Genomic DNA, 16,227 nt, shown 5'->3' on the forward strand with positions numbered 1-16,227 from the left:
ATGGGAGGGTTAGGGGATAGAATATACAGTTTGTACAGTATAAACATCATAATGTCTATGGAATGTACCCATAAAACATGAAAGCCCAACGTATGTGTGTACGTGTGTGTGTGTGTGTGTGTGTGTGTGTGTGTGTGTGTGTGTGTGTGTGTGTGTGTGTGTACGTGTGTGTGTGTGTACGTGTGTGTGTGTGTACGTGTGTGTGTGTGTACGTGTGTGTGTACGTGTGTGTGTGTGTACGTGTGTGTGTGTGTGTGTGTGTGTGTGTGTGTGTGTGTGTGTGTGTGTGTGTGTGTGTGTGTGTGTGTGTGTCTGTGTGTCTGTGTGTCTGTGTGTGTGCGCGTGTCAAACTTCTGACTTACACTAAAATAAATAAATGGCACATAGACAATGAAAGTATTTGAACATTTGACTTAATTACAATAAACACACACTAATAAAGGAACTGCTTATTAAGATCTTAACAATAGGATTACATTTCTGTGAGATGATGTATTTAGGTATTTTAAAGGAAGAAATCAGAAAGCTTTTTTGTGTTTTCTTATTTTTTATGTTTAATCAAATGTAAACTTTTCCCTTTATGCAAGAGCATGTAGACAGGATAGTGGAGGGGGAATGGTGATGCACTACTAGTCGACGCAGACCAGAAACATATCGGACCCGTTTGATTTCTACACAGAATGCTGTATTTTTAAGCGATTGAGGAGATTAGGAGGAGAGACGGTTAGACAGACTCTGCATTTGAAACAACACTGATGAGTAGAAGAGATAAAATGCACCAACACACATTACACACTTTTAGAACTACACATCCATTATGTTCACAGTTTTGCTTTAGTTTCCTATTAAATCTAAAGGGGAATCTAGTAGACTGTGGCTGTCAAATGCGGCTTTACCAAGCTGTCATATAAACAAAACTCGATTGGCTATTTAAAAAAAGGGGAGGAGCTGCTCGATATGTCCCGCCCTGTCTTCCTGTTTCAGTGGAAATTACGGTCTTTAAGGGTCACCCAAAAAAAAGAAAGTTCTGTCATCATTTACTTCGTTCCAAACCTGTATGACTTTCATTCTTCTGCGAGACACTAACGATCTTTTGAAGAATGTTTCAATATTTAGGCTAAATAGTTATCCATACAATAAAGTCAGTGGGGTCAAAAGAACACTGACTTTCATTGTATGTACAAAATAACACACAAAAAAACACCCCACTGAGACACTTTGAATATCTTTTGTGTGTCGTAGAAGAAAGAAAGTCATATAAGTTTGAAACATAAGGGTGAGTATGATAACATCCCTTTAACAAACAAAAAAATCCCATGAAATATATTTATATTATATATTTACTTATAAGGATTTTATATTTTAAATAGTGTTTTAATATGGAATAGTGTGATTTTAGTATTTGTCACATGAACATTGTTTTGTGTTTTCCACAAAACTGTGTCTGCTTAGTTTGCCTGTGTTCTTATTAGAACTCCTTGGCATTACCCTCTTGTTTGTTACCATGGTTACTAATTAGTTCCCTCTTTGCTCCACCTGTGTTTTTCGTCTTAGTTGTCGTTCTCCATTTTACATTTATCATTTTAGCTAAGTTTGGTTATGGTTTATCTTCTGTTTATTTGTTAATAAAATCATCTTTTATTTATTTAATCATCTTGTTAATTAAATCATATTTTGAATACATTTTTCTGTATTCACTTTAATTTTAGTCCTAGTTAATTAGTTGTGCATTTTTTAAAAATGTCTAAACAGTTCTTATTCATTTTTATTTATTAGTTTTCATTTATTTAGTTTTAGTTATTTTAGTACCTCATAAAACTGAATGAAAATGTTGCCATGGCAACTATCTTAAATTATATAGGCTAGTTTAAACTATGTTATTCCCTTAACTAAGACGAGTTGATACATGCCTCTCTCGTCTCAGTGCGTGCACTCAATCGCTCTGGCGCGCAGCGACACTTTGATAGCACTTAGCTTAGCCCAGTTCATTCACTAGGGACCAAACAGAGATGAAGTTAGAAGCGACCAAACACCTCCACGTTTTCCCTATTTAAATACAGTTACACGAGTAGTTACACGACCAAGTATGGTGACACAAAATAAAACGTGGCGCTTTTCTAAGCGGGTAAAAAGGATAACTATAATGTATGGCGGAATAGCACTTGGAAGCACTTCGACTCTGCGCAGTAAAAAGTCACGCCTGAAAAATCCTCTCCCCCTCTCCCTCTCACTCTCACTTCTGTCATTAGAACCAGCGTGACTTTTTACTGCGCCGAGTCGAAGTGCTCCCAAGTCCCATTCCGCCATAGATTATAGTTATCCTTTTTACCCGCTTAGAAAAGCGCCACATTTATTTTGTGTTTAAAGCTACACTGTGTGATATTTTCCCCCATCTAACGGTGAAATTGTATATGACTACCCAGTGAATATTAGTTTCTGTTCCTTTCAATTTCGAGGGCGTTTTAACTCCTACGGTGGCCGTATTATAGCCTGGCTGCGCCCTCCTACGCACTTCCGCTCAATTTCATTTTCCTTCAGTACTACGTCTGGGACTGCTGTATATTCTTAGGTTTCCAGAAACCAATTTTTTGTAGGACCAATCAGCGAACAGTGGCTGAGAACGATGACGTTGATGTAGTGCGTCAGTTTGCGTTGGAGTTCAGAGGCAGTGGAGAAAGACGTGAGAAAAGCTATTCGGTCCGTTGCTGCAAAACTGCCGAATATATAGAAGTTAAAGCCGGAGCAAGAACAATGTTTGCTAAGTTTTGTTGGTGGCCATGATGTTGTGACCCTCCTCCCCACGGGGTTCGGGAAAAGTTTGATTTTCCAGCTCACTCCGCTAATGAGTTAGCTAAGGCGAACGATAGGGATGCAAAGCCGATAGTTGTTGTCGTCTCCCCTCTTGTTGCACTAATGGAGGACCAAGTGAAGGAGGCAGAAAAGTTAGGAGTTCGTGCTGGGCAGCTCGGCGTGCACAATGACCGTGACATTTTGGACGGTGATCACTGTACAGCATTTGCGGCAGATCCGAAACGACCGCAGCGGCATAGATATGTAAACTAGATGTCGCCTTAAAGACATTCGTTCCAATGAACTGCCGTAGACAAGGCGAATTCTAGTGTATATATATCTATGCACCAGTCTGCGTACACGTCACACACCAGGATGCGCGCGCGCCCTCAGAGAGGTAAAAACGATATAAATACTGTTCGTTTTCTCACACAAACCGCTCGTTTCGTGTCTTAGGCCATCAATGTGTACTTACGATGGGGAATTGTTTAATTTGGACGATGGGGAATTGTTTTCATTTGGACTCTGTGCATGCTCTTTGAGACAGTGACCATAGACCTGCATTAAATGACTGAGTGTCAAATATACATTTAGAATTTACAATTGTTCCTTGAACTCTTAAATTCGATGAACAAAACCTGCAGCTCTCGTTGACAGACATCTTATTCTAAACATAATCCTCTGATCATTCGGACTTGTTGTTTCCGGCCGGTTTCGGCGCATGACATACGTCACGACCACACGTTAGCGATTGGCTATGGCAGATCCTGAGTGACTCTGGGCAGATCCAATAGTTTTGAATTTTAACAGAGAACCCGCCTACAAGGAAGTAAACGTTTCTCAATGGAGAGAGGCCAGACTCTCTGTACAAATGAAATGTACGAGAGTCTGGTAGAACCAGGCTAGCCATATTATTCCAAGATTAACATGGCTTCCAGTTCGACTTCGTCCAGTTGCGCCTTTAAAACTATCACCTGTGATCCGTCGCAGCACAGATTTATGTTACAAGGTTAACAATACTTTTTCACCAATGACGTGAGGAAAAGTAACGCAAGTTATAGGCTACTAGAGGTCGTTCTGGCGGTATGCACAACCATGCTATGGTTAGACAAGCAACTATAAAACTTCGAATTTACACAAATAGGCTGAATTACCTGTCGAGAAGAAAGCAGGCAACTTCGGCGTCCGTTTTAAAATCTTTGCTCCTCATGAGCTCTTTCCATCTGGGAAAAGTTACTCCAGTATTGACTTTGGTCTTGCTGATTTGCTTGTCGCGTTGACGTTTTAATTCTCTCTTTCGCTTCCTTGGCGACTCTGCTACATGTGCTCGAAAATAGGCTTGATCCTCCATCAGCAATCTTTCAAATCTGCCGGCAGTCGCGAGTAATCTCCCCCTTGCATTCGTCTCTGTGTCACTGAGTGTAAAGCACGAAAGGCGAAGCTTGAATTTACAGGTATGTCCCTCTTTGTCTAATGTAGTTTCAAGATGGAGGGGCAACATGGCGACCGGCATTCGAACCCCTCACCCGTATGTACTTTCAATGGCAGATTATAAACTTACGAGAATACTTTATTACTTGAAAGAAATAAATATACATTAATGAGCACATATATTTTTGAAAGAACTAAGTGTTTTTTGCTAAGAATCAACTAAAAAAATTACACAGTGTAGCTTTAATATGAAAAAACGGTGGAGTATTCCTTTAAGTAATGACATGTTTTTATGGTTTTAATTAACCATATGTCATTATAATGACATTATTATGTCATTATTGTTTTTCTGTTTATATAACAGTATTGCAACTTGTATAACTGCCGTGATAAGATTATTTTTCGTTTGAAGGTTGATGGAATTGTCAGTGCTAATATCATATTACTGAATGGCGCTCTTTTAAATGGATGAAGGAATTTTTTGAACAATAAACATGATCCACAAAGGACTTGCGAAAAAAAGGCCAAGTGTGACAGTAGTTTACACCCTAATTTATGACACCCAAAAGCGTAATAGAATATTTTGTCCTTTTTATCGCCTTTGAAATGGAACTGGATCTTTTAGTGGTCTGGGTTCAACAATCAGCAAACCTGAAATTCACACCCTCTGGATTACATTTCAGATATGTTTGAGATAAAGATTGTGTAACAATACACTTAATTTAACGTTGTAAACTCTCACTTCTTGAATAAATGTTTGATGAAATGAAAATCTAATGAACACTTTCAGTAAATCCCATCTTTGTTCTCAAATCGAGACCTTTAGAGTTTAATTAATAGGCCTCAACCGAAAATTAGCTTGAATTTCAATCAAGGACATATACTGGACAAAACTTCACACAGAGAAAACCTTGTAAAACTTGTAAAACAAGCTGAATTGTAATGCCGCAGTGTTGTACTACACCTGTCAAACCATTTCTAGAACATTTTATCCTTACACAATCAGCCTTTATGTTTCAGACTTCTTGCTGGGCAGAGTTATGTTCTGATTCTTGCTATTTGGTATTTATACTTATCTTATGAACAGTTGGAGATCATATTCAGGTTTTAGATAATATTTAACAAGTATGTATTCATTTGGCCAAACCGGATTAAATGAATCCTTGAAAAGAAGGACTCAAAAGAATAACTTATTGAGGAATTGGAAATTATTGAACTCTCATGCGCAAGGGGAACTAGTGCGCATGTCAGTTAATAACCACTTAAACTTTATTCTGTCACAAAAAGTGATCACATATCTCCTGTAGACTAGTGAATGAATAATTGGCTACTTTTTTACATCCTTTTTGAAACTGTAAGCTTTGGACCCCATTCATAGTAATTGCACATCAAAGAGCGAACTGCGCATTATTAAAATATCCTTTGCAGAGGTGGAAAATCATCTTTTGGAAGAATGTAGACCTTCGAGACCTGTTATGGAACAAATAGTCATAAAAAAGGTTTCGTTTCAGAAGCAGTAGAATGTACGGTATTGGAAGAATGTGGATCTTGTGCGTCTTTTAAAGGAAACTTTTTTTTGGTGGCATGGTCAAATTAATGGGAGTTCCGTAGAATGTTGAGACAATGACACAAACTTGTGTGTATGTCATAGGTATGCCATATTTGTATTGCACTTCTCCCATTCATATTAATATGAGTCCACTGTCTTTGTAAATTGTGTTTTCTCTCCTCATCTCCCTCTCTCTTCTCACACACTATTTTACTTACACTTTCTTAGTCCAATCAACATTTCATGGTGGGTCTAATGTCAGCCCAATCTGAATTAGCCCCAATGTGGGTCTTAAAGGGATAGTTCCCCCCAAAATGAAAATTCTTTCATTAATTACACACCCTCATGTCGTTCCAATCTTCGGAACACAAATTAAGAGATTTTTTATGAAATCCGATGGCTCTGGGACACTTTGAAGGCCCAGAAAGATAGGAAAGACATCGTTAAAATAGTCCATGTGACTATTTTTCAACAACTGAACTCTAGTCAACAATTTCTTCTCTTCCATATCAGTCTCCGACATGCGTTCACAAGAGCACCACAACGCAAGCGTGTGATACGTGTCGTCTCATCGTCTGAATTATCCAAACTTTCAAGATGTGGCATGACAATATCACAATGGATGCAGCACACACACTCTCCAGGGCTGCGTTTCCCGATAACGTTGTCTCTTAGCATGCTACGAAGACTCTTAAGGTATAACTTAACTAAAGCTATACCATTTCTAGGCGTGTTCCCCGAACCATACCTTAGGAAGCTGTTATATACCTTCTTTCGTGTGACGTTCCCAGGTGCTGTCCGTGGCGATGCTGCTGAATTGGTTGATATCGATGACTCGAGAATCAATTATTCTCTCGTGCAGGGTCTGCTTCACTGCACTATGTTCTTTATAAAAGAAGCACTTCAGAAATAGTTGAAATTGTTTTATTTTTTATAATATCCCATGAGTCCTAATAAATGCAAACTATAATAGCCTAGCCTACATATTTTAAAATTGTATCATATATTGCTGCCATAACCATTTAAAATTTTTACGTGCTTTCTTCTCTTTCCCATTTTTGTTCGCTGAGGTGGAGCTGCGATGAAATATTGTTCTTGTAAATACTTTCCAGCATTTCAGTAATACAAGTGTACATCTTACATACGGTGCTCGGCAGTGATCAAAAAGGATTTAAACAGTGAATTTTGAAACTCTTCTTGTAAACTCAGATGTGGATTCAAACGGCAATCAAATTAGCACACGACCTGTTTGTCAAAAAACAGTAGGTACTAATTTGGCCAGGGATTTTTACGCGGGTTGGGTGAGAAAAAACACTGACATTATGGATTCGGACGGAACTAAAATCACCGACTTACCCCTGTAAATGTTTAAAATACCGTGCGAGCCCATGAGAAACAATATTAGCGTCCGAATAGGACTTAACTGACAGTAGCCTATACTTTCACTGGCCTTTGAAAGCGCTCCGCAGACGGCGCCGTCTTTTAGAACAACTATTTGCTGTATCGCTGCCATAGTTTAAGCAAACTCCCCACCACAATCATTCCCTTTAAATAGACTATTAAGCCTTTAATGGTTTGCCAGCTGATGTACCTTTGGATAATAAAAAATCTAACAACAATCAGTGTAATGACAATTTTATTCTTTGCATGAAAACACTTGAATTAGCCTAATTGAACACTGTCTGGGTGTATTAAAGCTTCTGAATTATATTCGTATAGAACTGCAACAGTGATAAGGTAAAGCTAAGAGTGGTCCAGACCAACCTTCCGAACGTATGACTTACAGAAGGTATACTTAACTAAGCAAGTTTCGGGAAACACATATTAACGATAAGGTACAGCTTAAGGTGTAACTTAAGAATGACGTAGCATTAAGAAAGTTTCGAGAAACGCAGCCCTGTTCATTAGGCATCGCTTGGCACTGATGACATCTACACCACCAGCTCTCCATTGCTCTCTGTCTTTGAGAAGCTTGTGGCTGTGGTTGTGTTGCAGCCTCTTGTATCTCTTTGAGTTCGTTCTCTATATGTTCTGGTCCGAATAAGTAAGGTTGTGCAAAAAAACACAATTCATCCCTTGTGTCAAAATCTACATAGTTATGAACTGTTTATGTTGAGCGTGCGTCTTCCTCTGCTTGTAAACACAGCCCAAAAGAAAATGCACCAGATGCTGCATTTCATTTTTTTATGTTAAGATGTAGGACACTTCATGCAAATTAACATACAATTCACATACTAGACTATAGAGTACATTATAAAAACAATGTTTTCTGGGTCATATATCAGAACACCAGCTACTGCATCATCACCACACACACACACACACACACACGAGAGTCGTGGTGCTCTCGTGAACGCGCGTCGGAGACTGACACGGAAAAGAAGAAATTGTTTAATAAAGTCGTTTAGGTTTTTTTTTGGCGCACAAAAAGTATTCTTGTCGCTTCATAAAATTAAGGTTGAACCACTGAAGTCACATGGAGTATTTTAACAATGTCTTTCCTACCTTTCTGGGCCTTCAAAGTGTTAATTAATTGGCTGTCAATGGAGCCCCCCGTGAGCCATCGGATTTCATCAAAAATATCTTAATTTATGTTCCGAAGATGAACGAAGGTCTTTCGAGTTTGGAACGAGATGAGGGTGAGTAATTAATGACAGAATTTTCATTTTTGGGTGAAATACCTCTTTAAAAGGGTTTGTCCATAGGGTCCATGTCAGCCCTATCTGAATTAGCCCTGTATTGGCTAATTCAGCAGACGTTCCTCAAGCCCATATGTTGCCTACATTGCCCATACAATGAAAAGTATATAATTTTTTATACTGTTCAAAATATTTTTTTTATAATAAACTTGTTTATTGGAACTTCATGCTATCGTGAGAAAGCAAGCAACCCTTACAGAACATAAAAACTGCTTAAACATGAGGGTGAGTAATTAATGATAGAATTTGAATTTTTGGGTGAACTAACCCTATAAATGCATTTGCATTTAATAATCCCACTGACTGTCAATCCACTGGTTGCACATTCAGCATTCTTTGTTGGCAGATACCGTATCAGTTGATAGTGTATATATGGTCACCCTCAAAGGTGGCACTACTGTATTATACAAAGGCATACAAAAGACATCACTGGCGTCATTGTGTGGAATAATCAAATTGCCCACATGAGTTTAGAAACGTTTTCCTCTTTTGTAATGAGTTTCGACCTGCAGTAATAATGTGGCCATATGAAACCAGATCAGCTGGCAAAGAAAGTTCATGCAAAGGCCAACCCATTTGAGCCACATGGGAGGGAAATGTAATATTTCAAGTGACCTTTATGTTCAACACCCACACATCTCATTACAAATGTTATCTATTCATCCTGACCCAATTTGAAAATTGTGTACTAATGCACTATTCTATGCCATTTTGTAGTATAAACAGTGTGAGAAGTGTATAAACAGAAAATTCCAAAAAGAAAATGCACCAGATGCTGCATTTCATTTTTTTATGTTAAGATGTAGGACACTTCATGCAAATTAACATACAATTCACATACTAGACTATAGAGTACATTATAAAAACAATGTCATTTGGAACACAGTCTTGAGACATTTATGAAGATAGGCCATAGTTTTATTGGTCATTAGTTTAAAACATCTGTACATAAAAAAAAAAAAAAAAAAGACGCTCTAGAAATGTCTTAAGGGGCTATAATGTAAAAATGTCCATGTATTCATCGCTTTATTGCCAATAAGACTGGAACGAAAAATAACTTCAACGTGAGTTATATATCAAAAAAAAAAAAAAAAAAATCATAAATTTGAAGGATTTCTGTATTTGTCTTTTACCCGTATTTTGAATTACACGTTGCATTGTGGGAACAAGAACCTGATTGGTGCAAAAAGTGTGATACAAGCACCATTACACATACAGATGACCGTGGCCAAAGTTGCTTTTTTAAAGTTGGAGGCCATTCTGATACTTGTGGTAAAACCTGAAAATTGTTTTGCTAAATATCAATTAAGCTGTTAACATAATGTTATTTAGTTGCCATGTGGCATGTTAGGCAAATGAATGGAGCTATTATTTGCTACCAAAAGATATGCTATAAAAATAGAAACTGTATAAGGATTATCCGTGAATAGTACAGAAAATGTATTGTTAATATACAGAATTTTCCATTTTAGAGTTGAAGGAACTGAAAACAAAACAAATAAACCAATCAAATTTTATACAATTAGTAACTTTAATGATTTTTTTCCCACCTCAAGACAATAGTAATATGCATTTAAAAAAAGCAAGGAGTAAAAATCTCAAATGACTGGTTGAATACTGCACAGAAGCATTTTGACAAACATTCACATATTAGACAATGACACTTTTGTAGAAGGGACTGAGGAAAACAAAGCCTTGTGCACTAACTCGATCTCATGAAATGCGTCTCTAAAGCACGCATTGTATAAATTGCACGATAAATACAATGTGTGCTATAGAGACACATTTCATGAGATCAGCCTGGTGTACTAACAAATCCAAACTTTAGTGAAAACCAAAAAAAAAAAATAGCCATGAGTGAAACGTCAAAATAACTTTTTTCTTGGAAAAAAGGATTAACAGGCTTTTTCCTCCTAAAGTCAAGTTTAAAATCAATGTAATGTCCTTCACCCTCAGCCTGTTGCCTACATTCACCGCTTTCCATTTCAAACCGCAAAGCTGCCACTGTAGTCAAATATTAAAATAAGTGCATTTAAAAGTCCAAACACATGCTCAAAATGATTTTCAAAACTGTGCACCAAATCAAACACTTCTATAAAACACCACAACCAAAACGTTCAAGACCTTCAGTGCACAACTTGGGAGACATCCACACTTCCGTATGAAACCGTTGCAGGAAACAAGCTGAGAGTGAGGAAACTAGCATTAAGCTGAAAAACACTGAAATCTTTCCACAGCAATATTAAACCTTGACAATAAGAACAATGCATTAAACCAGACAATTTACATGGATTTTACACTTTTTTTTTTTACACATCTGTAAAAATGTAAAGGGAATATTATACCATCAGGCCTACTCTAGAGACATCAGTTCAAAAGTACCTTCATTTCGTCGACCGGTTTTAGAACAAATGTAGGATGCAGTACAGGAGTACGAGACTCAGAAGTGGGCGCACAAGAGCCTGGGATGGGGATGGGTTTGTTGCCGTTGATGTAGTTGTTTTGGCAGTTGATGTTGGTTTAGTTGGTTTTGTGGTTGATGTTGGTTTAGTGGTTGATGTTGGTTTAGTTGGTTTTGTGGTTGATGTAGTTGGTTTGAGTTGGCCAGAAGTTTTGGAACCTGCTACCTGTGACATCACAATCCTGCCATTGATGGGCTGAACACCCCGGAAAGTGTTGGTCATTAGAGAAGAATTGGTGGCGTTGTTGATGTAGACAGTCTTAGCGAAGAGGTCAATCTAGATAATACAAAAGCCGTTTAAAAGCTGAAGATGCTGAAAAAATATGTCTCAAGAATTGAGGCCTAAATTAAGAAGTTTATTTTAAGAAAACTGAAATGTACGTAAATTCTATCCATTTGGACTACAGCTAAATAAACTTAATGTGATGCAGAGTCAGTTACACCAAAGACTATATAAGACATGTTAAAGGATCACTATGTAACTTTGCGCCACTAGAGGCCGTTTATTCATAAAGCAAGCTTGATGACGCCTTGATTTCACGGAATCATGGGAGTCATCTTCACCTCTACAGCCGGTGGAGAATACCATTATGTCTATGGAGAATACGATGGGACTTGGGCAGATATCATATTCATGGATGACCGGTAATGTATTAAAGATTTATAAATTTTACGAAAGCCGATGAAGCAGAGCAAGGCCGATGGAGCAATTGCTAATTAGACGAGTGCGAGACACGGCTCGAGAGCAGTGGAGCTTTTATTATCCCAGTCGCCACTTCCGCTTCTGGTCATGCGTAGGGGTAGCGCAGCACTTTTATCATGTTAGATACATTTCAGTGTGTTGAAAGTTATGATGCTACTCTGTGTATTCGCTTGGTGGCTACCATATGAGACACTTGTTGCACACTGCAGTGAGCTAGAGCGATATTAGGCATGGTAAACATGGCACTCGCGTTAAATCAAGAGAACGAGATTTAACCAAAGACTGTGTTGAGCTATTCAAATTGCTTAATTATTGGGCCTCATTTATGAAACGAACGACAGAAAACTGGACGCATGGCCGTTTCCACACAAAACTTGGCAGTTATCAATATGGACTCAGCTCATGTAGGCCTACGCAAGGTTTTGAGGTAGCGTGAACTTGCGAATAGTAAATCTACTGGTGAACTGTAAATCTACTGGTGAACTGTAATGAGCATTTGTTTAAGATTAATTTCCTGACCGACAGCTGAAGCTCAATCGGTCATTAACCGTTAAGATTAGAATGTCAAATTAAAATTAGAATAGATGAGTGTTCACACAAATGGGTGTGACTTAAATGCATTTAATTTTTTAAATGCAACTATATAGGCCACGCTCGTTTGTGACACTAACGCATTGTATTTCTTTAGATCTTTATTAAATCCAACTGATCGCACAAGGGCCTCACTCATAAAACATCATATCGTATATTCTAGTGTTGCTAAGCTGACATTTACATTCAAATTAAAATGCAGTCAACCAAACATAAGTTACACTGCTCAAATTAAATGGTCTACAGTAAAATCATTGTGCCCAACCAAACATTTTTGCACGTGTGAAGGATGCTGTTTTACAAGGATATTGGAACACGAGCGAAGTATAAAGCCTCATTTACATAATGAATAATTTAGCAACCAAACGTTGTGGCAAATATAGAAACATTTGCATTCGTACAGTTTCACTTAAATTCATTTGGCTCGATGTTTGCATGTTGTTAGAATGCCACTAAAGCCTATAAATTTGGGTTTTAATAGAATTTATAGCTACTTATTTCATTCTTGTTCTGAATACCATAAAATTTGAAGGATGTTTTGTGGAGTTAGTGGGGGAGAAGCCTAGGTTATAGAGTTTATAATGTTTGAAAAAGTTTAGTTTTATTTACTGGTATTTCAAATGCATATTTCCTTTAATTGTTTGCAATTACGAGGGTAACAGCTGTTTGGTTAAGATCAATTTCTCTTTCATGAGATTACTTCTTGGCCGGGTTATGTTTCTCCATGCCGCAAAGGGGCAAAGATTCTTAACCGTGAATTTTTAGGGGCGTGATATTCAAATGGCGAGTGTTTTTGGCCGCCACATTTATCAACGTACGACAGGATTGGCAGTATAAGAATGTCGCATGAATACTCATGAACCCGGTCTTAAGATGATTTCTGCGCTCGTTTCTATGTTAGATTGATAAATGAGACCCATTGTCTCCCAAAAGAAATAATTGATTCTAAACTGCCGAAACGAGTCGTCAGCAATTCCAGTCTCACTTCCTGTTACAATCCTACGCAACAACACATTTGCATAATGCCAGCCTATGGTCTTTATTGGCTGCCCTCAAACAATGTCTACTTTGATCCGCCCTCAAACACTGTAGTTGTACTGGAAGAGTTTGGTTCATGTTTTTAATATGTCGAGAAAACGCTGTTTTCAGTGCTAAGAATCCACTAGACTTACCAAATTTTGGCTGACTTTGACCGGGTCTTTAAAGATGGTCCACACAACACCTTCAGTGCAGTTCGGTGTGGTTATAGAGCCCATATAACGGTAATATTTCGTCCTGTCCACTCCAGGAAGCAGATCATTCAAGGAGATATTGTGGGAAATTCGTGCTACAGCACCTTAGACAAAATGAATACATTCATGAACATTACCAGCATATTTTATACAACTACTTCTCTCATACTCTAGGATCATGGCCAAACCTGCACTGGCAATTTTCTTAAGATAAGATGTCAAGTTCTCCCAGCTCGTCGGTTTCCCAATGTCATTAGAGGCCTGTGGGTGACATTTCAATTAAACATTCTGTTGAAATAGTTCCTCTAAATATGAGAGAGGAAAAGGCAAAGTACCTCAATAAAGACACCAAGAATTGCCATTTCTGGATCACCAGACATGCTGCCATTACGCTCAGCCTTATTCATGATGTGCAACTGAGACGCAAGACCTTTAATAAGACCAGTAATAAAAACAAAGCTTTATTGTATTACATTATATTCCTACCTCCATAGGGTATCGTTTGCCATCCACAGTGTGTTCAGATCCAGGCATGGCCCTGCCGTTACCCCAGTGGAGATGAACATTTTTGCTGGTAAACAAGCCTGGCAGATCACCTCCTTCCACATGCATTCTCGTGCGATCAAGAGTAACTTCAACTGAAGAGTAAAACCACAAATTGAACAGTGAGATTCTGTTCCAAGCCAGTTTCTCTCTTGCATGACACAGCGGTCTAAAAACACAGCGATAAAGTTAAGTTTAACTTTTTTTTAAACACATCTCTAGAACTTTAGCTAAGTTTGCCTAAGTTTTGCTGAATTGTGTTGGTAATGACTTAACTATAGTTGGCTTCGGGAAACGCAACCCTGAAAAAAACCCTGTATTGCACAAAACTAGAATAAAACAGTTTAAGACAATAAAGAGATCTACTCACTTGTCTTGCCAGTGTTTTTAATCTCAGTCAAGGTAATTGTCTCATCGTAGCCAGTAAAGTTGAAAGGTGTCAGATTAGCATTAGTCTGGACATTGGCGGATATGATGTTTATTGGAGACTGTTGAGTGCCATTACAGTCTTTACTTGCAATTCTGGGCCAAGTGACATCACCTGAAATGCAAAAAAGTAATTTAAACATCCTCACCCTGTTAACAGTGAAGTATTTTGTTAACTTGTTCAGATTTCATCATTGAACACCACATTTTAAACTTATAATATAAATATCTTTGTTGTAGCTATAGGCTTAACCTACAGCTTTAATTTAGGTTAAGGTATTGGGGAACTTACTGCAGGATGGCCTGTTATAGCACCACGCTAAAAAAATAAAATGGCAAATGGACATTAATGTTGGAAACACGACATAATCTACAGTGACATTAATCAGAGGAATGATGAACAAACACTTACGCACAGAGGATGACACAGTGTGCACCATCAGCCACAGACAAGCAAGGCAGGCCATTAAAGCATTCATCTAAAAAAACAACAGAAGTAATGCAAACACTCAGTTCGGTTATGTAATGTAATTTTCAACTAAATGGATTAACCAAAGCAAAGTTCTTTCCCAGAACAAATCAATAACATTTAAGCATTATACAGATTACACTTGTTATACATGTTAGCTTTTACACTAATGAATGTTTTATCTTACCATTTTAGTTAGTTAAATTAACTTCACCAGTCCTTAAATATTACAATTGGATGCCTATCTTCTGATTAAAGCCAAAACCTGGTTCCTGTATAGAAACTGGAAAACCACCGTGTATGAAAGCTTTATTCTCAAAGACTTTTAAAGTCCTGAAATTATGGACGGGTATCAAAATGATTGAATTGAGACAGGTGGTACCAGGTGTGATTAAGGTCCATTTGGTTCAGGTGTTTTATGATGTCAGCTATTACACTCCACCCCCAGACAGGTAAATTGATGTCCAGTTTCTTTCATGCATGTCAGATGTAACAAACTCATGAGTATTCATTTTTATCATAGAAAGGAATGTTAAAGATACTCTGCGTTGTATTAAGTATCCAATCATATTTAAGCATAATTAAATATATTTTTATGGATATTGACTAAAGTAAAGTTAATTGGAAAAACACTAAGGGTACATTTACACAACAACGGTGAATTAAAAACGTAACAAATTTTCCTTTGCGTTTTTCCGTTCACATGGATCCTCGAAAACGACTAAAAATGCCGGTAGTTGATGTTACTCTGTAAAGAAACATTACGCAACTATAGACTGAACTCGTTATACGCATGCGCATGACGTCACCGTTTTCACAAATTTGTGTTTTTGTAGTTTACATGGAGACGATAATGGTATCGTTCTCATGTAAATGAACGGCCAAAACGCATAAAAAGTTTCCTGATTTTAGAGAATGCATGTTTAGAGAAACTACATAAGTATTAAAAGTTCAGGTACATTTTATAATGAATGGCACAGGTGATTGTATCAATGAAAGCTGAGTGGTGTGTTGCTGGAGTCTGTTTTAGGAGATTTAAATAAACATTAGGATTGTTCACAAAAATTAAAAGTCAATCATTTTCACATCATGCATTTCATAGAACAAATTAATCTTGAGGTTATCTTGTTAAATGTTATTTTATAACATGTCATTGGTTTTTAGATAATGCTTCTTGATGATACATCACCCAGATTAGATCTTAATATTTGAATAATTTACCATATAAAATGTATATCTGACAATGATACCTGATGTTTTTATTCAGTCAAACTGATTTAAAAAAAAAAATCTGATAAAGCATGTTTAAAACTTAACATGCTTTTTGTTGGGG

The 16,227-nt window shown here is 37.5% G+C and overlaps 1 protein-coding gene across 3 annotated transcripts; it reads right to left on the bottom strand.

Annotated features, from left to right (window-relative positions):
- Window positions 1-9,826: 9,826 nt before the first annotated feature.
- LOC309485586 (carbonic anhydrase 4-like) lies at window positions 9,827-15,187 on the bottom strand. Of its 3 annotated transcripts, none has more exons than XR_014201239.1 (10): window positions 15,082-15,187; window positions 14,838-14,904; window positions 14,718-14,744; window positions 14,370-14,540; window positions 13,943-14,094; window positions 13,792-13,872; window positions 13,645-13,717; window positions 13,397-13,560; window positions 10,594-11,207; window positions 9,827-10,473 (listed from the first exon to the last, which is right to left on the bottom strand). XR_014201239.1 is itself a non-coding variant. In XM_082152501.1 (10 exons), the coding sequence occupies exons 1-10, from the start codon at window positions 15,082-15,084 to the stop codon at window positions 10,872-10,874; spliced, it is 1,038 nt and encodes a 345-aa protein (XP_082008627.1). In that variant the 5' UTR covers window positions 15,085-15,187; the 3' UTR covers window positions 9,828-10,871. The 3 variants fall into 3 exon arrangements, 2 of the variants coding, with proteins under 2 accessions (XP_082008627.1, XP_082008626.1); XM_082152501.1 differs by having other exon boundaries at window positions 9,828-10,992; window positions 11,029-11,207; XM_082152500.1 differs by having other exon boundaries at window positions 9,830-11,207.
- Window positions 15,188-16,227: the final 1,040 nt, after the last annotated feature.

This window comes from Leuciscus leuciscus (genome assembly GCF_965113295.1).
Source record: "Leuciscus leuciscus genome assembly, chromosome: 21".
NCBI lineage: Eukaryota > Metazoa > Chordata > Actinopteri > Cypriniformes > Leuciscidae > Leuciscus > Leuciscus leuciscus.

Coding starts and splice junctions, on each gene's coding strand:
- LOC309485586 (XM_082152500.1), bottom strand. Junction 13,718..13,791: donor TTCTTGGTGTCTTTATTGAG/GTACTTTGCCTT, acceptor TGTCACCCACAG/GCCTCTAATGACATTGGGAA. Junction 11,208..13,396: donor TCAAAGTCAGCCAAAATTTG/GTAAGTCTAGTG, acceptor TGTATTATCTAG/ATTGACCTCTTCGCTAAGAC.